At 39.9% G+C, this 23,023-nt stretch overlaps 1 protein-coding gene across 4 annotated transcripts in view; it reads right to left on the bottom strand.

The window, feature by feature from the left end:
* The window catches only part of LOC115447172 (E3 ubiquitin-protein ligase UBR1), a 44,926-nt gene that overhangs the window by 3,208 nt on the left and 18,695 nt on the right, over window positions 1-23,023 (bottom strand). For 2 of the 4 annotated variants that reach the window (XM_037447550.1, XM_037447549.1), the window contains 24 exons: window positions 22,037-22,185; window positions 17,440-17,604; window positions 14,858-15,012; window positions 14,132-14,271; window positions 13,719-13,818; window positions 11,962-12,104; window positions 10,900-10,992; window positions 10,390-10,634; window positions 9,861-10,036; window positions 9,392-9,589; window positions 7,463-7,649; window positions 6,633-6,818; window positions 6,080-6,228; window positions 5,647-5,812; window positions 5,165-5,279; window positions 4,681-4,892; window positions 4,018-4,184; window positions 3,536-3,711; window positions 3,199-3,290; window positions 2,797-2,924; window positions 2,450-2,560; window positions 1,941-2,170; window positions 1,351-1,783; window positions 101-1,090 (listed from right to left, as the gene is read on the bottom strand). In XM_037447550.1, the coding sequence (XP_037303447.1) occupies window positions 101-1,090; window positions 1,351-1,783; window positions 1,941-2,170; window positions 2,450-2,560; window positions 2,797-2,924; window positions 3,199-3,290; window positions 3,536-3,711; window positions 4,018-4,184; window positions 4,681-4,892; window positions 5,165-5,279; window positions 5,647-5,812; window positions 6,080-6,228; window positions 6,633-6,818; window positions 7,463-7,649; window positions 9,392-9,589; window positions 9,861-10,036; window positions 10,390-10,634; window positions 10,900-10,992; window positions 11,962-12,104; window positions 13,719-13,818; window positions 14,132-14,271; window positions 14,858-15,012; window positions 17,440-17,604; window positions 22,037-22,185 (4,906 nt within the window). Of the gene's footprint in view, window positions 1-100; window positions 1,091-1,350; window positions 1,784-1,940; window positions 2,171-2,449; window positions 2,561-2,796; window positions 2,925-3,198; window positions 3,291-3,535; window positions 3,712-4,017; window positions 4,185-4,680; window positions 4,893-5,164; window positions 5,280-5,646; window positions 5,813-6,079; window positions 6,229-6,632; window positions 6,819-7,462; window positions 7,650-9,391; window positions 9,590-9,860; window positions 10,037-10,389; window positions 10,635-10,899; window positions 11,014-11,961; window positions 12,105-13,718; window positions 13,819-14,131; window positions 14,272-14,857; window positions 15,013-17,439; window positions 17,605-22,036; window positions 22,186-23,023 lie in introns of all 4 variants that reach the window. The other 2 variants (XM_037447548.1, XM_037447547.1) reach the window with 1 other exon arrangement.

Genomic DNA, 23,023 nt, shown 5'->3' with positions numbered 1-23,023 from the left:
ATTAGGCATATCCCGCGCGTAATCACTAACGTTTCAATTCCATTAGTCAATATTCCCCACAAATATATCCTACCAAATTTAACATGGATATCGTACTGACCTTGGGTATCTCCGCCTGACAACAATAACTTTGCGAGCACATTATCTGGCCACACACGAGACACACCGTGGGGTTCTTGCTATCTTCACGGTCTGAATTTGGACATGGATAGTCAGACACAAGATTCATCAACTCCGAGAAGTCTTCTGGCAAGGAGATCAGTCGCGGCGGTTCGCTAGGAGACACAACTGTTTCTGGAAGTATATCTCCCGTAAACCAATCATTCGATTGCGCTCCCCATTCGTTAAACTTCTTTTTGGCAGTTTGATTGTCTATCAAGTCCTTGAATGTAGTCGGCAGATCTAAGTAGCCACACATCACCTCCCAGGTGTCACCTTCTGGCACTGTCAGTTCTGTGGGCGGGTTGATGTCGCTCAGAAAATGATAAAATATGCAGCAACACCTCAAGAAGGGATGGCACTGTTTCTTGATCTTGTCCCATACGTCATTAGGATTAAGTCCGTCTGGCAGGTTTCCTCGTCGTATTTCTTTCATTATCGATAGCAGATTCTCCAGGTCTGGCTTCGCGTTGAAAGTCTCCTGGCCTTCCATGGGTTCAGCGCAGGATGACACATCAGTGACTAGGAGCGCGCGGAATAGATCCGCCCGCAGTGCTTGCAGCGTTATCTGGCGCGCCAGGTGCGTCGGCCTGGCGGTGCTGCCTTGCTTGCAAAACATGGACGGAGCAGTGAGAACCAGGGCAACCATGGTGCCGAACACATCGTGGGTGAGTGGCGAGGTGCTCTCCAGGGTGTTGAGGCTGCTGAGAGCGTGGTGCGCCAAGTGTTTCGGTGAGGACCAGATGGAGGGTACGACAGCGGTGAGCCTGATCAGCGCCTGGAGAGCGTCACGGAGTCTGGACGGCACCTCTACCAGGAGCGGCCTGTTCTCTGCCTGGAGCAGCACGTTTGTGCTGATGATAGTATATGCTGTGGCGCGATACAGCGCGGCGCTGGCTGCCATATCACCGCTCTCTGATACCGGCAGGACCTGGGAAAAGCCAATGACAATTAGATCCTAAACAAAAGATGAATAATAAATAAAAATTACATTAGTCTGTTAAGGCTGTTGGTTTACTTCCTACCAAGTTGTAACCAAAGAAGAACGCGCTATTTAGATCTCAACTTAGTCGCACCATATCAAAAGAAATATGGTAATACATAATTATATTAAATAAAAAGAGGCAGATGGGATACACCCTCAAGTTAAGTTATTTCACATTATCTCAATATTAAACATCAACTACTTACATCAGCAAACTCCTGAATGAGTAGCTTAGTGTTGACATTGTAGTTCGGTATCTCGCCCTCAAAATGCGCCAGGAACTCTGGCGACAGCAGGTTCTCCGAGTGTGTGGACACATACACCTCCGTCTCGTCAGCGGATTCCTCCTCCATATCCGAAGACATGGCGCCGACACTCCTCGCGCGGGCCTGGCAGTGCATGTCCTCGCAGATCTCCGTGCACACATGAACCGACGCAGCGCACACTTGGTGCTTCAGCTTGAGGATCATGTTTACTGAGTCACTGTACATTTCCTCATTGAGGGGTGGTGGCGTGCCGCTGGGGATATTGGGACCCGGCAGGAGTGGGAGCGCGGTGTTACACAGTCGCTCGCAGAGGGGGCATAGGTATTCCTTCTTTTCGACGTCGAAAGCTGCTGGCTGGCGCATGCGGTAAGGTCTGTAATGGAAGACCATCGGAATGTCTTAGAAATGCAAGATTTTGCAGTAGAACAATATTCACAAAGACGTAAAATAAGCAGAGCTAACGAAGTTGTCAATAAAGTTGAGATGATTCGCCGTTTATCGCGCTACACTACACAGAGGCCGGTGCGTACCTGCGGTTCTCCTTGTCCTGCACGTTGTCGACGTACTTGCGCCAGCAGCGCGCGTGCAGCGCGTGCCCGCAGGAGGACACGTGCGGCTGCGCGCCGAGGCCGGGCGCGAGCGTGGCGCACGAGCCCGCGCCGGGCGGCGCCGCGCCCGCGCCGCGCCTGCGGTCCAGCACGCGCGACTGCTGCACGAACGCCACCAGCACTAGCGGGTCGCCCATCGCCTCCACGCGAGCCTACAACAATTTAAAGCATTAGTTAAATGGAATACATATTTTCTGAGAAAGTAATAGATTAATTTTTTTGTGAAATTTTATGTAAATATAAGTTTCTTAAATAACCAAATCGCGAGCACTTTATAATATATGGAAAGCAATTTAATAAGAATAATACGTGAAAAACATTCGTCTGTATATCGCAACCTATGTGAAAGTAATGCTTATTCTATTAAAATAAAAGTAAAAAATTTCGTTGATTTTTCAATTGCTAGAAAAGTGTATAATGTGTATGTGTACCTCCTCCTGACACATGATGCAGGTGCGCACGGGCTCGGGCACGCCGCCGCCCCACACGCCCAGCGCCGCGCCGCAGTACAGCGGGCGGATGTCTTGCTCCTCCGCCGTCACCTGTGGACACACGACACAGCCATTCTACAACGTGTCCCCGGGAAATGAAGACCAAAAGCATATTAAGTATACTGACTAGTTTGTACTTAGATTTTATAAAGCTCCAAAGAGTGTTAGTTTAACAGTCGTTTTCAATAAACGGTCCCAATCGTAATATTCAATCTGATCCAGAGAATAAACCAATGTATGTAATGTATTCGCAAGTTACTTGAAATATTTAAAAACAAGGATACCACCTCAGTATTAGTCTCCTCGAAGAGAGTCGCGTTGTTTGAAATGAAATTGTTCATTTGTGTTTTCATCTGCGCCATCAGTTTGGCACGACGCTCTGCTGCAAACTTCGCGCGACGAGTTTTCTCAGCTTCTGAAAATGAATGAAACAAATTATATTTTCACTATCATTAATATTCGTGTAAACAAGATTCTAAACTTTACAGCCCTAGTGACCCTTTAGATTTGAAATCAGTGTCTACGGCGCCACTCGTTACTAACTTCAGGGTGGCCTATGTATACTATTTGTATATTATTCATGATAGTTTTATGAATAGCATATATAACATACGTAGGCTTAAGGACTACGCATATAATTTTTTTTAATACAAAACTTTCCACTTTAGTTTGACCCAAACTTAAACTACCTGCTGCCTCATCAGTGGCAGGCTTCTCCTCCTGGTCTACCTCCATGTTCTCTCCATCGCCGACGTGCTCGTCGCCTTGACCCAACAGATTTCTGTAAGATTATGTTTTTTAAGTTTTTTGTATGTTCACGGCGAAGTAACGGCTATGAGTGAGTGAAGTTGGTATTCCGATAAAATAATATTAGGTATACTTATTGATTAGGTATACATAGACTGATGGCGGAACGCGACATAATAACATGGAACAATACAGCTCGTATGACTCATTGAGTATTGGTATAGGCATTATTCGTGCAGATAAAATAATACAACGGTTAAATATCAGAGTAGGTCGTACTTGATCCGGTGCAGCACCCATTTGGCGAGGGGTCGGTGCGCGTCGACCCTGGGGCTGGCGATGAGCTGCTGCAGTAGGGTGACCAGGCCGGCACGGGCGGCGCTCTCCGCGAAGGCCAGGAACTCGTAGTGCCCGCTCTCCTCGTCGCGGACCGCGTAGCCCATCAGGTGCAGCGCCTGTCAACAAACAGATAGCAAATGTTCAATCATAAATTTAACAATGGCAGTTTATCCGATTACAATAACGAATATACTAACGACAGTAAAATTTTAAGAATTATGGAACAAGAAACTTGAAAGTAACTCTCAATTCAGATACAAGCTAAGTTTTATCGCCATCTTAACAAAATATTCGTAAAGCCATTTCTGCGAAATAAGATTATGCAGAAAGAAAGTGTTATTAGCATGCCCTAGATAATACGCCGTTGGCACTAACGTAATTTTAATTACACTTATGTAAGTATGTGCGTGGAGGTGGCTCACCTTGTGCACCTGCGTCTCGGAGAAGGACCTGGCGCGCAGGTCCCGGGCGCGCTGCAGCACGGTGCGCAGCACGTGCAGCGCGGCGTCGCTCTGCAGCAGGTGCGCCACGAGGCGGAAGGGCGCGCTCAGCAGCGGCAGCGCCGGCGGCGGGCAGCACTCGCCCAGACCTGACGGCACACCTTTCACACTCACATTTCTCTTTTTTTTACAAAGAAATGTCTTTGATTACTCAAAGCTCCCATATATTTTATAATTAATGTTGCATCAGTAAATAGGAACTCACATATCGCTTTCTTCACATAGAATGTCTTTGATTACTCCGAACTTACATATATTTTATAATTAATGTTGCACAATAAGAGCAAGCTATAGACAACTAATCATACCATTGGCGTTCTTTTACTTACAACGGTATAGCCGGCCTAATTGTATGGACTGGCGACGAACCATCTCCCGTCAGTCTACACTTCTATTTGGACCCCACTCCTTAGCATCAAGTATAATAGGGCCACTTTGCCATGTCCGCAAAAAACATTGTCATTGGCGACAAATTAATAAGGCCTGAGCATTTTTATTGAAAGAATTGTTGACAGCTTGTAGCACGTCTCTAATATACCCCTAAGGCCATTATTTTAGTTCTGAATACATAAACTATTTCCTAACCAGCAGCCTTCCTCCTGTTCCTCTGTTCCTCCTCGCTCCTGGACAGCTCCTCGCGCGTGTAGTGGTAGAAGAACGTATCGTATTCGTCGTACAGGTGTGGCTTCAGCTTGTACACGCCGCGGTTGTTGCCCCCCGTGGGCTTTATGAAATCCGCCACCTCGTGGATCACCGCTTCCAGACCTGTCTCGTGGAGCTGGTCTTCCGGTAAGGATCTGTAAATTATATTTTTAAATGTTCATTTTGATATGCGAGAGGGACTTAGTGTAGTTATTGAACATAGTTTGCAATAAGTATGACCTCGTTTTGGAGCGGTTTAAACAGCTATGTCCTTAATGTCGTAAATTAGTGCACGCGCGAACTAATGACATCATAACTTCTGTTGATTGCGCCCGAACATGCGCACCTTATACGAGCTTTAATATACTAGTTAACATGCTCATTACAAACATCGCGTTTTTTGATGCTTAAAACAAAATGGCAGTACCTGTTGAGTTCCGAGTGCGGCATCGGCTTGACGCAGAGCATCTGTATGATCTCCTTCTTGGTCCTGTCCTCGTTGGTGACCTCGCCCACGCCGGGCACGTACCGCGACCCGACAACTATGGAAAACATGTTTAGTATTATTGCAATTGTTTATTCTTCTTATCGAACAGTACTATATTCTATACTCTCGTCTTAGTATTACGGCAATAACGCAAATTTTCCTATCCTATGTGTAATTATCATTTTTTTACATTTTATCCCACTCCAATGCGAGATCGGGGCAACATTTTTTTCAAGCAGAGAAAATTTGGCATTTTTACACTCTACACCTTTGAAGGCTCCAATGTCGTAAACCATGCATTAGAGAAACTCAAACGAAATTATGGCCCATATTATTCAAACCCAGGGGAGACCCTGTGAGAACAGGCTACTGCTAGACCAGACCAAGAAGTATTATCACATTACTGTGTTGCGCATACGTACTAGTGATGAGCAGTCCGAGGAACTCCTCGACCATGCTGATGGTGTGCCGCAGCGTGTCGTCCTCCACCTCGCGCTGCTCGAAGTCCGCCGACGCCCAGCCCAGGAGATTAAACTTGTTCAGCACGTGGATTATGAACTCGTTGCTCTCGATTAGGGATGCGCCGATCTGTTTACAATAAATTAATGGGTGCTTTTCAATAAACTTAACTTTTTCATTTCGTGTCAACCATAAAAATAAGCCAATAAAAATGACTCATAGAAATGTCAAACAAACTTTATTCTGATTGGTCCATTTTCGCTACCAATACGAAGTAAGCTATTAGGATCGTTAGTAGGTCGTGAAATGACGTTTAAATAATCAAATATGGAGTAGAAAATTCGATCAAAAACACTATTTAAAATTTAAAAAGACATAATAATGCAGTGTATGGACCTGCAGCATAACGACGTCTCGGTCGAGCATCTCTGTGCGGCACTTGACGTTGTGGTAGAAGAACAGCTGGTTGAGGAGCGCGAACCCGTTGCGGCGCCACATGCCCGCGTGCACCTGCGCGATCATCGCCATCGTCTGCAGCACCGGCTCTGGAGACATGAGTTGATACACTCGTTTGTTTATTATTTGCGGACATTAAACAAAAATAGTCCCAACCGACACAATAAAATGTGATACGGGCTGTGCCTATTGCCATATCGGGCATAAGTTCTAGACTTAAATTAAATATGGCTATCCAACCCGGGGATCGACACAAATCGTCAGCACGACAGCAACGCAGCCGTTAAAAAATATACTCGGGAAAAAAATTATAATTTATTATATTTCTCATAACAACCAAAACAGTGCTAAAAACGTTTGAAATCATTAAAAACATTATTTTTGGTATACATATTGGTTGTTTTTTTTTTACTATCGCTATTTTCATACCCTATTCCCATAACACTTATAATTCTATTTCATGCTTGCGTGACTCAAAATTTGTCCACGTTACCTATAAGCTCCTCAGGCGTCGGCTTCGGCTTGTCCTGCCTGTCGAACTCGCGGCTGTGATACGACAGCCCGTGGCGGTGCAGCAGTAAGTGCAAGCCGGCGATGTAGCGCGACAGCGGCCGGTGGATGGACACCGCCTTAACGGACACGTCATATGGGATCACCAGCGCACTCTGTCCGCCCAACTCTGTAAACAATACCACCATTTTATCGATATCGCTGATGTGGTACATCACTATCATCACATTAACGCATTTTTTAAACGTGCACAGCAATGTGACCCACATGATGGTAAGCGGAGAGGGATCCAGATAATGCCGACTTGGCACAATTATGCCGGCCTAGATACATACATAATTTGTGCCAGTGAATCAACGGAGCTACCTATTCTTCACCAAGCTTCTATCGGTCACAAGATGCAATGGCGAACTTGTCGTCACACTCACCACGAATTACAAAAACGATCAACTTATAAGTTTTTTTTCGTAACAAACCTACACCTTATATCGATAGATGCCGTTTGTGCTTAATTAGTAGAAATTATATTTCTTCAGGACTGTACAATAGCCGCCCAACAACTTGAGCACCCTACGCGGGATTTTTTGTACGTTAGTGTAGTTATCATATTGACAGTTAAAAGGCTAATTAGCGTAAGCGAGATTTCTTTTTTCGAAAAATTTTAACTATTTTAAAAAAACATAGAAAATCGTGCTGATTTTTAATATATATGAAACTTAGTATCGAAAAAAATGACGCTTAAATCAATTAGCCTTTCAAGTGTCGATATGTATATAACTACACTATGCTGTGCTCAACAATATACGTAATTACCTCTGAGCACTTTAGCGGGCGGCGTGTAAGTCTCGGCGTGCCTGCGCAGCGCCATGCGGTAGGCGGCGACGGCGAGCTGCTTCTCTGCCGCGCACCACTCGAGCGACAGCGTGATGCTGTGCGCGAGCTTCACGTGCAGGTTGAACGCGCTCTCCCACTCCGGCTCGTACTCCATGTGCTGGCCCATCTGCAACGCGATAGCGGTAGGAGTTTCATTATTTATATTTAATAACATATAAATTATATATAAGCGTACTAGCGATCAATCTCTAAATTCATATAATGTCGACTAACACTAAACGTTGCGACTCGGAGCGTCACCAGAATTACACCGTCTAGTTACTCGATGTAATAGTTTAAACCAGAAGAAGCCACTATGTTTGCCTTCCGCTGTGTATTAAACTGTGGGCGATATATAATCGGAGACCAAAACTATACTTAGTCTGGCCATAAATACTGTTACACTTAATTATAAAAAAATATTACATTTGAATTTCGAATCTGTCATTTTTATACGATTGTTCATTGTGTTTTCTCATTTTGGCGCCAATACATTGTAAAATATTTTGCGATATTAAAATGGTGTGGGGTGATAAAGAGAACCGAATCGCTGTGATAGCATTACACAAAGTAGGTATGGAGCCAAATGCAATTTTTAAAACTCTCCATACACTTGGTATTAGTAAAATGTTTGTGTACCGGGCTATTAATAGGTACAATGAGACCTCCTCTGTTTGTGACAGAAAAAGATCTGGCCGTCCACGTAGTGTTCGTACGAAAAAGGTGGTCAAAGCAGTAAGGGAAAGAATTCGAAGAAATCCTGTCCGAAAGCAAAAGATTTTATCTCGGGAAATGAAGATAGCACCTAGAACCATGTCGCGTATTTTAAAAGATGACTTAGGACTTGCAGCCTATAAGAGACGCACTGGCCATTTCTTAACTGATAATTTAAAGAAGAATAGGGTGGTAAAATCGAAACAACTACTGAAGCGGTACGCAAAGGGAGGTCACAGAAAAAATTTTGTTTACGGATGAGAAAATTTTTACAATTGAGCAACATTTTAACAAACAAAATGACCGTATTTATGCTCAAAGCTCTAAGGAAGCTTCCCAATTAGTCGACAGAGTGCAACGTGGACATTATCCGACTTCAGTGATGGTTTGGTGGGGTGTTAGCTATGAAGGAGTGACTGAGCCATATTTTTGTGAAAAAGGTATCAAAACATCGGCACAAGTGTATCAAGATACCATTCTTGAGAAGGTAGTTAAGCCCCTTAACATCACCATGTTCAATAACCAAGTATGGTCCTTCCAGCAAGACTCGGCGCCGGGTCATAAAGCTCGGTCCACGCAGTCTTGGTTGGAATCGAACGTTTCGGACTTCATCAGAGCTGAAGACTGGCCGTCGTCTAGTCCCGATCTTAATCCGCTGGATTATGATTTGTGGTCAGTTTTAGAGAGTACAGCTTGCTCTAAACGCCATGATAATTTGAGTCCCTAAAACAATCTATACGATTGGCAGTGAAGAATTTTCCCATGGAAAGAGTGCGTGCTTCTATTGATAACTGGCCTCATCGTTTAAAGGACTGTATTGCAGCCAATGGAGACCACTTCGAATAAGCTTTTTATATTTTTAATTGTTTTATATTTATGTATTAAACTGACACACTGTAAAAGTAATAAATGTTATTTGCAGTTAACAATTTTCTTTTTTCTTTATTACAATATTTATGGCAAGACTAGGTATACAGAAACTCATGTTAGTAAGTCTTCGATGCATAAAATTCAATGCTATTTATTTATTTTAACCTCTATTATCGATACAGAATTTAAAATTTCCGGTTCCAAAACAGCTATAAAATCACCTAGTATAATCCAGGGAAACCTTACAATAGATAATATTTACATCAAACTCGACGGATCACTCACCTGCCTCACCACTGAGTCCATGCCCTGCATCATCACAAGCAGGTTGAGCATGAGCGACAGCCCGTGCACGAAGCCCTTGCGCAGGTCGTCGTCGAACGTCGCCGGCACCGATCCCAGAAGATACTTCACGTCATACAGGATGAACTGAGCTCGCTTGAACGGTATTGAGACGTGGTTGCGATCGAATTCTAGACGACCCTGGAATATAGAAAAAATATTACAGTCTATCTGATTAGTATTATGAGTTTCGATTTCCATAGAAGAGGCCGACAGCAAAATTTTAGGGTATTCAGAAATCGTGTACCTTGTGTCTGTTCAATTTTAAAGTAAATAAATAGCATATATTGCTGCATAATATCGTATAAGCATAAGAAATAAGAGATAATACATATTTTTTTTTTTATTAAAAATCAATAAAACATCTATATCATATATCGATATAAACATCGATATTAATCTCGATACTTACATTAGTGCACCGTCGATTGCACTCGCTGACGAAGGTGTTAAGTACGACGAACAACGCGTCCTGTTTGGCGATGAGATGATGCGCAAGAGTCGGTGTAGTGTACAACTGGACTGAGAGCGACGATATGGAGAACGAATGGTCGTGGTCGTCACGGATGAAGTCTTTGAGAATCGAACCTGAAACGAGGAATTTGAAAGTAAATTTTAAAGGTATTTTAGTCTTGATATTCAAGTGAGAGGTGATTCGCTTGTGTCAACATTTTAGTAATTTATTTTTATTGAATCCGTGTAGCAAATGTATAGCTTTATGAGTGTTTCTTGTCCTTGTTTCTCGAACAATTTATCAAATCTGACTTGAGCAACGTCTTAATCGAACTGGCAGGCTGTGTCCATGAACGGAAGTCATCATTATCATTAGCCGCAGTATGTCACCTGCTGAACATGAACCTTCCCCAAAGCTTTCCAGAGCGATAGGAAGCGAGCGATAGTGATTTTCAAAGACGATTAAAAATGTTATCAACATAATTAACCATAGTTCTTGGTGAAGAGTATAGCCATGGTCCGCTTGGTGGTGTAGTCCATGAGTGTGGTGGCTATGAGCAGGCGGTGCCAGGCGGTCCTGGCCGCCTTCCACATGCGGAAGTCGTTCTGCATGACGCCCACGGCCACGCCGCCACCGCCCACCGCCGTGGCCGAGCCCCAGCACTCCTCGCCCAGCGCCACCTGGCTCACCGCGAGGCGCAGCTGCGGCTCTTGACTTACGAAATTCTGGAGCCTGAAGCGTGAAGCAGGTGATAGTATCTTTTAAACATTTTGTTAGTATAGTAAGATTATGTTATTATTTAAGCGCTGCTCTATTTATTTATTTATTAATCTTGGGGCAACAAACAGTTACAAAGTATGTATTAAATCAAATACAATACAGTTAATACAATGAATAATAATTGTATAACTTTTAATTAGTCAACATTAACATATCGCTTTTGACCTACAAGTGTAGATGTCTAAAACTGTCGGTAACAGCAACATTTTGTACTCACCAGTGCAGCAGCTTCATGGCGAAGGTCTGGTGCGCGATGACGTGCGCGTGCATGACGAGCACTTTGAGCGCGGAGCCCTGGCGCGTCGTGAACCTTTCGAACATCGCCGTGCAGCTGAGTACACATCGCACACATCACCCCACACCGATACTGGCCGATACATTACAGGGGTGCAGGTCACGTTGTTCACGACCATCGATATCGATAATATAATACTTAATGCTAAAAACGTTCACTAGCAATCAACCTCTGTTATTGTATCGATAATTAATTTACTATGCATGTCAAAATCGATATCGATAATCGGTTATGTAAGTTGTGGGCATTTAAAAAAGGCAATCTGTAACTGTTTATAAGCAAACTAAAAAACGGACGGAAAGGCGAATTTTATTTAGGAAGATAACGCAATAATTTATGCCAAATTTTTAAATAATTTTAAGTGTATAAAAATAAAACAAATACATTTATAGTGGAATCTGATACACAAAAGGCTTGAGTCACATTCTTTAAATCATACCTTTGGACGAAAATCCGAGGAGACTATGAATAAAGACATGAATCTTGACCGCTGTAGTCGAATGCATGGAATTAAGGTCAGTTAGCAAGGGACCCGAGTATACCGGAGTAAAGTAGAGTAGATACATTACCAACCAGTTACATTACCATCAATTAAGATTGGTTAGTATAATGATTTGTTATGTTTACGCGTTAGATATTAAAATTAAACTATATTTCGGATTTAATGTTTTAGTTTTCTCCCGACGTTTCGAAGACTTTGCAGCCTTCGTGGTCACGGGGGGGAATGAGGTGTTGTTCATCCGCAAAGTCAAAGATTAGTTATTTCATTCTTCGTTATTTCCTCTTAGAACAGTCAGTATACGTGCGTACTTTTGTACTCCCATTTTTTCTCAAATACACTACTCAAAAGCTTTTAACTATGTTATACCTAACATAGAAATTTATACCTAGCAAGCATTTATACTTTTGGATTTTCAAACTGCCTAACTTGCCAAAGATTCAAGGTGATATTATCGTGGGTTGGCAGTGAAGTTGATGACTTACATCTCGATGTCCGTCTTGAGCTTGTCGCAGACCTGGAAGGTGTGGCACTTGATGAGCGCGCGCCCCTCGCGGTCGATGAGGCTGACCAGCTCCACGGAGTCGCGGTGGTTGCATTTCGTCACGCGTATTAACGTTGTTATCACCTGTTGATAACAATTAAACTTCAGTTAAGCAGTGTTTTTTTTTTTTTTTTTTACACGGCCACGGTGAAGTACCCCCTTGTTTCGCGTCCGTATTGACCACTGTATTAAATCGTTTTGCGTTTTGATTAAATAAAACGCACAACTGGCCATGCGTTGACATTTTTATTGGAACTGAATTGACAAGCAAAAAAAGGAAAAATGGCTACTGTTACTTTTAGTTTTTATAATGAGCGCAAGATGGCTCTTATCAACAATTTATCATTTCTGTGTACATGTTTAAAAATATATTATATATTGCTGTAACACCCCTTTATATATGAAGGTAAGCGGAGTGGGGTGCAAATAATGTCGATCGGCGAGAGATTACCATTCTTCGCCAGTCACAACTATGCCGGACTTAATGGAAAAACTCTGCTATAGGGCTTAGTTTAGAAACACGAAATGTCGCGAGTGAATCCTAGTAATTCATATACTACAATATCTCGCGGCTCCGTCACGTTTTACGGGATAAAAGGTCAAAGTAAAAGGTAGGTAGGTAAAGGTAACATTTTTGGAGCAAAAATTTGGCCTTAACTATAACTAACTATATAGTTTAATGTCTTTGTTACGAGTTCACGTGATAGTCACATGTTACTAAATAATTCAATGCTAATTAAAATATGCTTACATAAAAAACATAAGTCTTCAAGGTTGTAATTATTCTAGTGTACGCATAAAACAAAACAATATTGTGCGCATGCGCATGATTGTTATTAATTGTTCCGCTTGCATGTAACTTTATTATCGAGATTATGCAATCTCTCTTAGAAATGATATTTCCAAACAAAATTTTATCAAAATTCATTCAGCCATGAAGCGTCACGGATAGACAAAATTACTTTTATATTTACAATACTAGTGTAGCTTTACATGTTTTAATTCATTAGTAATAATTGAGTAGTAACAAACATTGAACAAGTTTTTAATTTTTTATTACAGTGATTGAATTTTATTTGCTAATAAATATTTATAATTATTATTTGTAATAAACTTGACATAAAGTTTTTTATATAGGAAATAAAATTGTAAAGATGTTGTCCATTTTATCATAACTAGAAAAGGTTAATTTTTGTCGACGAACAAGTTGAACGAGTTACAAATTGTATTTTAATTATTCATGTATTTATATCATACTAGCTTCACCTCGCTGCTTCACTCGCATCAAAGTCCGATTTAAGGTTAAAACTGACTTTAGAACTCGAGGACAATATCCTATTAACAAAAGTACTAGAATGATATCATATTAGTTAAGACTGCACCGGTGGCGTAGTTGCACTGCATACGCGGTACGAAAGCGCTCTTAGGTCTTAGGTTCGAATCCTGAATCGGGCAAAGTGATATTTAGGTTTTTCTGCTCAGTATCATCCCGAAGTTTGGAGTTTGTGCCCGATATGGCGATAGGCTCGCCCCCTATCACACCATGGGACGGAACACACTTGGCGAAAAGTGGGTGTCCTAGTTGCGTCTCTGCATACCCCTTCAGGCATAAATGCGTGATGTTGTGTGTGTGCGATTTGCCATCGCAATCGAAATTCAGTTCGGAGGATTATAACATGTACGATAGGTTTTATTTACCTGTTCAAAGGTGTGCGTTTCGTCGTTGTACAGCACTGTGCAGAAACAGTCCGGCTGCTCCAGGATCTGCAGGACCAGGTCCTTCTCGCCGTCTTTCAGTCTAAAAATAACATATTTGTCACATAATAATTTTATTGTATATATAATATCAAAATATTGTCTCAATATATCTATCTATAATGTCAAAATATTGGACAAAGGCCTCAAGATCCCTCCATGAATCACGATCTTGCGCTGTAGTGAACTAGTTTTAAATGATTCCAGTTCGTCCCGCCATTCCTCTTTGGTCTACCTCAACTTTTACGAGCAGTGTCAGCATTAATAGGGGACATGATAATTAGTGACTTATAAAAAAAATATTATGTTACCTTCTCCAATTCGCAAGAAAATCAACAAAACTTTATAACACTAACCTGAGATCGTTGGGCAGGTTGGGCGCGTGGTCGTGGGTCAGCAGCCTGAGGCAGTACGTGAGGCACACCGTGGCCACGATCTTCATGCGCTCCACCACGTCAGGGCTCACGCTCGCCTCCGCCTCGCCGTCTTTTGACGCCTGCCACACATCACGCAGGTTAAAAAGGATAGAATCAAACAAGAGTTGGGGTCTTCGATTGATTTTACTATACACTATCAAACGTTCACAACAATTATTTTTCTCAAGTCAAAGATAACAGTGTGTGCATGTGTACACAACTCTTTTTTTTTCTTATAGGGCGCAAATTAGCATACGGTTCATGAACATCTACAATACCAGGGTTAATAGAGATGCATTGCAGGTCGGTTTTGCAGGTAGGTCTTTTGCAAGGCTCAGCCTAGAAAAAGCCGTTTGCCATCCCATGATTGAGACTTCGAACGAATACCAAATTAGTCACCTATAAAGCGTAACATCGCTCCCTTCCAGGATATTAGGAGATCCAACGCTCCATAGAAACACATTACATTATATAATACGAGTTCATAGGAGACCATAATCGTTTAAACCGATTATCAAATCAGTCGATTGACTCGGCACAAACTAATTACCAATAGCGAAGGGTCTATATAACCTAATTATAATTTCAACGATTTCCATACAGCGTTAATGCATATTAATACCTACATGTTATGTCTAGTTTTCACTTATCGCCATTGTTACTTACAGCGTGCAGTTCGCAGAACGGATCGCGCTTCCACGCCTCGGTGTCGCCGCAGTCGCAACAGCCGCCGCCGCCGGACTGGCCCATCTTGTACTTGTGGTGCCGATGCGCGGACACCTTGAAGCATTCCACGCACAGCACGCACGTGTTGTCCATACCTGCAGGTAGGGGATGGTAATGTCCAGTTTGACTGAGCTAGAGGAATTGGCAATGTCTTTTCTGGCCAAAATCTGCTTTGAATGACGAGACGTGCTTGCCGTTTGCCTAATGGTAAGCGATACGAACGCCCATAAACAATAGAGACCCATCTAACACATTAAATTACAACCTAATAGTGACTACACACTACTGCTTGTCGACAGAAATAGACATTCCGGTTGTACCTACCCAGGCGGACTCTCACATTTGAGACACCCACCGCCAGTAAGAGGAGTATAAGAGTTTAAGACCCAACGAATTCCTTTTTATTCTTACGGGCACAACAAAGTAAACTCACAGCACCCGATGGTAAGTAAAGTAGAGACTATTTTATCAGAAGACTATAGGTGAGTATCCCTCGCCAGTAGACACACTATTATGCCGGCCTGTTTTAAGCCGGTTATACACAGGTTGATCTCTAAACGCGACACACTCAGATGGGTTCACTATAGCGGGTTGCACACCTTGTGTACGGTGGTCACTATTCGGCGAATTAATAATTAATGAGTTGCATAATAATTATATTAGCCCCGTATTATAATACTGTCCCAATGCTGGCCACGGGCCTCCTTTACTACTGAGAGGGATTAGGCCTTAGTTCACCAAGCTGGCCTAGTGCCGATTGGTAGACTTCACACACCTTCAAAATTCCTATAGAGAACTTCTCATGTATGCAGGTTTCCTCACGATGTTTTCCTTCACGATTAAGACAAGCCATAATTTACAAAGACACACACGTAATTTTTGAAATGGCAGAGATGCCCTTAGATATAGACATTCATCTTAGCAGTCCGTTTCACTCCCAACTAGGCTATTGGCACTTTTTCATCAATAAATACCGATCCTTGAACAGGAATACTACTTTACATGTTGGATGTCATTTCAAAGTGTATTGAACGATTTACTTGGCTTAATTTATAGAATAGTTTACTGGCATCGATATATATATATGAACTATGTACTAGATCTGGCATTCCGAACATTCACTGTGTTCAACTGAAGTGTACTGCAATCCGGTATTGGTTGCCATTTTACTTATACTCTATATAAAGCGCATTTGCACTGCATGTACAAAACTTTTGGTTAGACGACGATTAATATTTAAGCGCTGTAGCGAACTTTAGTTCTAATTTCAGATTTTGAACAATAGTTTATATGGACGTTCGTGTCCATAGAATAAACGCCAATGTTGACCGGGTATTCCTTGTTAGTAATGGTTGGTACTGTTGCTAGAAGTAAATATGCACAAGTTCAAAACACCTGCAAATATAATATACAGTTTGTGTACTCTGAAACACAAATATTATAGTATATCGTTATTATTTGCATACTCGAGTTCAGGGAATATGACGTAAACGATTTAATTTATGCAGGTGTTTTGATACTTTGCATACCATAATGATAAATATATTTAATAAATGTTTTAATTAATAAATCGGTTTCTGATATTTTTCCTTTACCGAGTCGTTATCCGTGAGTTCATTTCCCACGTCAGACAAATATATTTTCAGTTATAGTTTATTATTTCAATGTCTAACAGTCGCGTAGATACAAAGGAATCATTATACGCATAAATTGTTCGTGATTGACAGTAAAAGAAAAATATTGCTTAAGCTCGTGCCCTTTAATTTCGTCAGATCATTATTAAAAAGATGTGTTATATTTTCCTCACAAATTGAAAACAATAATTCCGAAAGATAAATAAGAGGTAACATAGAAATAATTAACATAGGACCTTGTAATAGTGACCCAGCGATATTATAGCATATAAATACCGAGAAGGCAATATCGGTCCCGAATATAGATCAATCAGAACAAAGTTTTATTTATCGGGATCAGATTGAAGATTAATATTGGGATCATTGATCGAAACGGGCCGTAACGCGCACCACACACAGCAGCTTATTATAGCACAACGTATTCCAATTGATTTACCCATGGAAATCTTCAGGTGACCACACACGACAGCTATAATGTATATTTTTACATGGTCGTATTTTACGATAAATAGCAATACGAAAATATACATTATACGATATTAGTAGCTGGAAAGTGCGTCAATTGATACGTATGCCAATTGAAGTAAGGGAAATATACATTACCTAATCGACGGTCCCTACGTAAAGTATCGAAAGTGCAAAATTTCATTTTGCAGATTCGATACTTTGCGTAGGGTCCGTCGATATTTAAACGGTCCTTATTAAAATGAACTGCATTTATTTAAGACAATAAGGATCGAAGTGCTTATCGCTGTGGAATATAACACTAAACAAGCGATGTATATTCGACGCTCCCTACGTAAAGTATCTACAAAACGCTATTTTGCAGATTCGATACTTTACGTAGGGACCGTCGTAATGTATTTGTGATATTTAAAGATTACGTACCACATTCCCTGCAGCTGTACGCCGGCTCGCCCTGCTTGAAGACGCGGCCGCAGAGCGTGGAGCGGCGCGGCGGCGCGGGCTGCGAACCCTCCGTGGTGCCCCATATGAACTGCTCCAATGGCTGAATCAGTAGCTTCGTCGCCAGCTCCTCGTCGAACGACCAGTCTGAACAGAAGTGGAATGAAACCATCAATAATGAATTAGACCGCTGATGTGGATGTTACTTCTATGATAATTATCACTAATTGCGAGCATTGGTAATATAATATTTTTTTAAATTAAAACCAGTCAATGGAATGAACCGGTACTAAAGAAAAGGAAATCAACCAAATTACTTTTCATATGAAACGTTTGATGAACTACAGAAACTGAAATAAATTCATAATTGCTAAAAAAAATTCTTTCTTTGTAAACGGGACAATTGGCAGTCCTGGGGACGTCGAGAACGAGAAGTCCTGGTCGTAACATGAAACATGGTCACCTTAAGTATAGTTCAAAATTACAAGTGACATTTCTCAGAGGTTACATACAGAGGGGTGAAGGTACGTATTCATCGTCATCATCATCATCGCGCCAAACTACTCTTAATCTACACGTAACTTGTGTGCGATAATTGTTTTTTCTTTATATAAAAAATAAACTAGTTTATTAAACAAGTTGTGTTCCAAATACTATTTACCTACAATGACATCATCCAATTAGCGCGATTCACGTACACAGCATCATGAGAATGACGTGAGGTTTGTTTAGATATTAACAATTAAGTTGGTTGTTGCTTAAGGATATATTTACCCGTTTGTGCTTATAAAGGAGGGTAATTTTCGTGTGCAGTCTAAAAAAACTTCTTAACAAACAATTAAACTCCTTCAAAACCACTAACAAGCAAAAAATAATTTATCATAACAGATATGTACTGGTAGTATGTAATAGACAATACACGTCAAATTGATAATCTCTTTTTTGAAGTCGGTGAAAAAGCAGTGTAAGAATAGTCAGTTGTATTTTACAATAATTTACTATACACTAGCCGAAAGTTTTCTGTGATAAAGGTCTTGTTTTATAATTTCACGGGATAAAAAGTAGCCTATGTCCTTCCCAGGGTCTCAAATGATCTTCATACAAAATTTCATCTAAATCCGTTCGATAGTTTGAGTTTATTGCATTCAGACACGCGGTGGGTGACTTAGTTTTATATGTAAAATTATTAATCTTGGGGGGACTATTGATGCTTGGTACTGATTTTATAGAGTATTTTTATATGAATAATGTTATTTTTATTGTCATAATTATATTTCATGATAATATTTTTGAGACCAAACTGAATTTTTCAGACAAGACATTACAGTGCAAAACATTTCCCACAACACATTACGAAGCTAAAATTTCTCAACAAAAAATTGTCTTAATTTGCACTAAACTACATATTCGTACACTGTTACGTAACAGTAGCTTGTTATCTTTGTTACCGGCTATGAAAAAATTAAAATTCCTTTAGTCTAGTACCTAACTTTGTTTTTGTACGGCTATAAACATTTTTAGTGCATTCGCGATAAGAATAGCTTTGAATTTCCGCCATATTACATTTTTGCGACCAGCCAATTGATTAGGTAGAGTATGCAAAACAGACTATTTAAAAAAAATTAAATCAATAAATAAACAGATTAAAACAATAGTTTTGATTTGTATTGTTTAAGTACTGAGCCCGAACACTTCCATATCATTCTCATTTCTGTTAATTCTCAGGGGAGATATCAATGATAACTCATCATCGGCATTGTCATCAGTCATCACAGACAAGTTCAACATTCTAATTTAGCTAGTATTATTTTTTATTGTATCTCTCTGTTTCTATTATATATTGTGAATTATGTGTGCGCAAAACGGAATTTTTATATCCGAACCCTATAATTATTATGTATAGATTAACTAAGAAAACAATTATGTATTTAATCTATTTCAACAAAAAATTAAATGTTTATGAAAATTAACGGAAAAAGGTTATTTGAGCAAAATAATTTTCTTTGCGAACGATACTTTTCAAATGACAGTCGACAGTCAGAGGTTATTGAAGTTCGTATTCTAATTTTGAAAGCAGTATATTTTTGTTTATCTCATCCTTGTCAAACGCGTGTGGAATTCGAAATACGTTTTCTACAACAATGTGATGTGATTTTTTTTGCACATTTTCTACAATAGTATTAGATATTATCATAATTATTTTTTAAAATCAGATCGGATTCTTACAATTTAAATTTCGTTAAAGAGGTTTAATTGTTTACAAACTATAAGATCTCACCTCTACCGATAATTATGAAGATAACGTCATCTTTGGTTTGTTGTTTGAAATAATCATGGCGTTGACCTTTGCAAGCACGGGTCGAGTCAAGTGCGATAATTAAAACAAAGAAAAATACCTGGTTTAAAACATCCCAGCATTAGACAACATCATCTCGAACAAATGTTTTCACCGTGCAGATGCGCTTTGTAATTCAAAAGTGAATAATTTAGCTACTTTTTAAATAGACTCCAAACTGCAAAAAGCGAAGTTTTATCGATTCGTTGTAATTTTTTTTCATGTTCAGCGACAATTTTTTACCCTCTTAGCTCGATTTCAACGATTCTTTTTAAGTTCGATTTCGTACATCTTCGGAATTGTCCCATTTTAATTTAATATGTATAGGACCTTGAACTTCGAAGATGTAGAGGGGAACTCCAAAAAGATAAATAGGATTACAATGATATTTTTAAAAACCACTTCAATCCAAAAAATCATTAAACTTTACACACAAGCAATATAAACTTTTTTTAAATTCGTGTTTTTATATTTATAGGCACAATAAATATTTGTTTTGCAGATAGTACCTAATTTAAATCGCCAACTACAGATAAGCAACAAACAAATATATAAAAACAATATTAGTTGGAGAAAAACAATGAACGCTAAAGATAGAATAACAATAAAATACATTATGTTTCGTCCTTCTCTTACGACCTGCTGCAAAATTTGATCTATACGAATGTATCTATATTATTTGGTATAACACCCCGATGAGAAATGGGTAATATGGATGCTCTGCTATAATTTAAATACATTACAAAATACTAGCCCGCATGTATTTAAAATATGACATACAGAATATTTTTAAGTCGTGTAGGTATGTGAATTATCAGGTGTTAGGTAATGTGAATAGAAAACAACTAATTCAATCCAACCCATTAGTCAGTAATAGAAGATTTTCCATTCATGAAAACTAGTTTTTAAAATGTACTATCAGTCATACAGCCTCTTCTTGGGGAATGAAGCATCTTCTGTAGAACACACCTATTAATAAAAATGCTAAATGTATTTATGTTAAATTGTATTTCGAAGCCATCACTTTTTAAAATACTAAATACAAATTAAAATTTACGAAATAATCGAAATACAAATACCAAAAATATAATTGTATATCAACTTTAATTACTAGTAATTCAAATACTGACTAACCGTTCCCTATTTTCCTTTTTACGTATAAATAAAATACATTATTTTCGTATCGTTTCATATAAGTACATTTTCTTCGCCGTAGTGTATTTATATTTTCCTTCAAAACCGTGTCAGAGGCCCTCAAGCGAAATGCCAAGTGGCGGCATCTATCTCAAAAGCGCTAGGTTTGTGAGACTCGTAGCCTTGACATTTGCAAAGGCTGGGTCAAGTGCGGTTTAAAAAAAAAACTTCACAACACAACCCTTTGGGGCAAACGTAGTGAATAGAGAAACGGACGGATAAATTAGAAGGACAACTAACGTTGATTTTTGGTATTGTTTTAACTGAAGATAGCTTCATGATATTTTAAGTGCAAATGAGACGAATATTTTTTGTTTATTTTAATAGCCGACTTAATAATGACATACTCATAAAAAAAGCAAAAAATTCTGTGATATTTATAAAACATTTTATTTATTTCATGAGCATAGCAACAATTATGTTGGTGGTCACAACGTTTTTTAATGTCCTTGTTGATTGCCTAGAAGTTTTTGCGTGGAATAGAATAAAATAACTTATAAAAAGTGTTCGATTCCCCCTTGTGACTGCGAAATCGGTAAAGTCTAAAATACATTTATTTTAAATTGTTTTCATCAAACATAAATTTGTCATAGGTACAATTAAATTTGTATATCATTGAATAAATTGAAAGGTCTACTAATAATGTATTTAGGTGTATCAAATGTACGGATACGATTTGTCAGAATAAATTTAAACAGATGTGCAAAGTGGATCACATACAATATAATTTTTATATATATAAAATATCATCGAACCACAAATACGCGTACTTACTTTAATGTCTGTCAACTACTTCGGCATCAGTATTTTTTTTATATGAGCACGAGAAAACGGCCCGACTGCACCTGATGGTAAACAGAGTAGGGTCCAATAGAATGTCGACTGACTAGAGATGAGTACCCCTCGGCAGTCGACACAATTATGCCGGCCTGTTGAAACTGGACACTTGAAGCAAGCATGTCGTGTGTTGCCGACTTATGCCAAGTACAAGTTCTTTTGAAACCACAAGTTTAAGCGTCCACAAGCTATCTCGTAATTTAGAAGACTCACCTAGGCAAGTCCTGTTCGGCTGCGGCGAGTATATCCTGGGCACGGTGACGCGCCAGTGGTCCTGGAAGTGCGCCGGCGAGAGCACCCCATCCGCCATCTTGGACCGCCACAGCTCCACCACCGCGTCAGCCCGCGCTGGCAACGTGAACCTGTCGGGCATCGGCTCTTCACTCATCGTTACACTTCATCCACACAGTTCGACATATGTCATAGCCTTCAAATATGTAAATAGTTGACACCGTTTAAAATAGTTTAATCACGGTAATTTGCTTTGAAAAATACGCAACAGATTATACGAATTGACCTCTATTAACACTATCATAGACAAAAAATTTCGGACACAGTAACACTCCCGAACGCGTCCTTTGGCATAAAAGTCGCGCGTATCAATCAAACAACTATGCACGCGCATCTAATTGGCGTCTGGCATGACACCCCGACTTCCTTCAGCTGATGGACTGGACGTCAGACAATTCCGCACGAACACAATGCACTCACAAAACTTTGGGTCCCAAAATACGACGACCTTTGGTGCCATTTTCCGAAGACATTACAAATGAAAGTCTATTGGCTAGAATGACAGATGTGAAAAATCACGCGCCGCGTTGTTTCCCACGCGAGGTTACCCGGCAAAGGTAAACAACGTACTGGCTGAGTGCTGGCGTAAAGCCACAGCGGATGAGCTCGCTATTTATAAAGAAAAAAATAGAAACAAAAGAGATTCCCTTGAAAAATGTACGTTATTATAAATTTCATTAGATTTACATTTTAATGTATCGTTGGCGTTAAGGTGATCGACCTACATAATAAGCTAAATATATAATAAAATTATTAATAAATCTTGCCATAACTATGAGTCCTCAGACTAGACAGAGTCTGTTTTAGTTGTACCTAAATATGTTTAGGTATACGACACTTGAAGGCCAAGTACAACATTCGGTCGTTTGAAACGCATTCAAGTTATTTTAAAGCATCTCACACGTGTAT

Source organism: Manduca sexta, chromosome 7 (genome assembly GCF_014839805.1).
Source record: "Manduca sexta isolate Smith_Timp_Sample1 chromosome 7, JHU_Msex_v1.0, whole genome shotgun sequence".
NCBI lineage: Eukaryota > Metazoa > Arthropoda > Insecta > Lepidoptera > Sphingidae > Manduca > Manduca sexta.
This window is presented reverse-complemented; position numbering and strand designations above follow the sequence as displayed.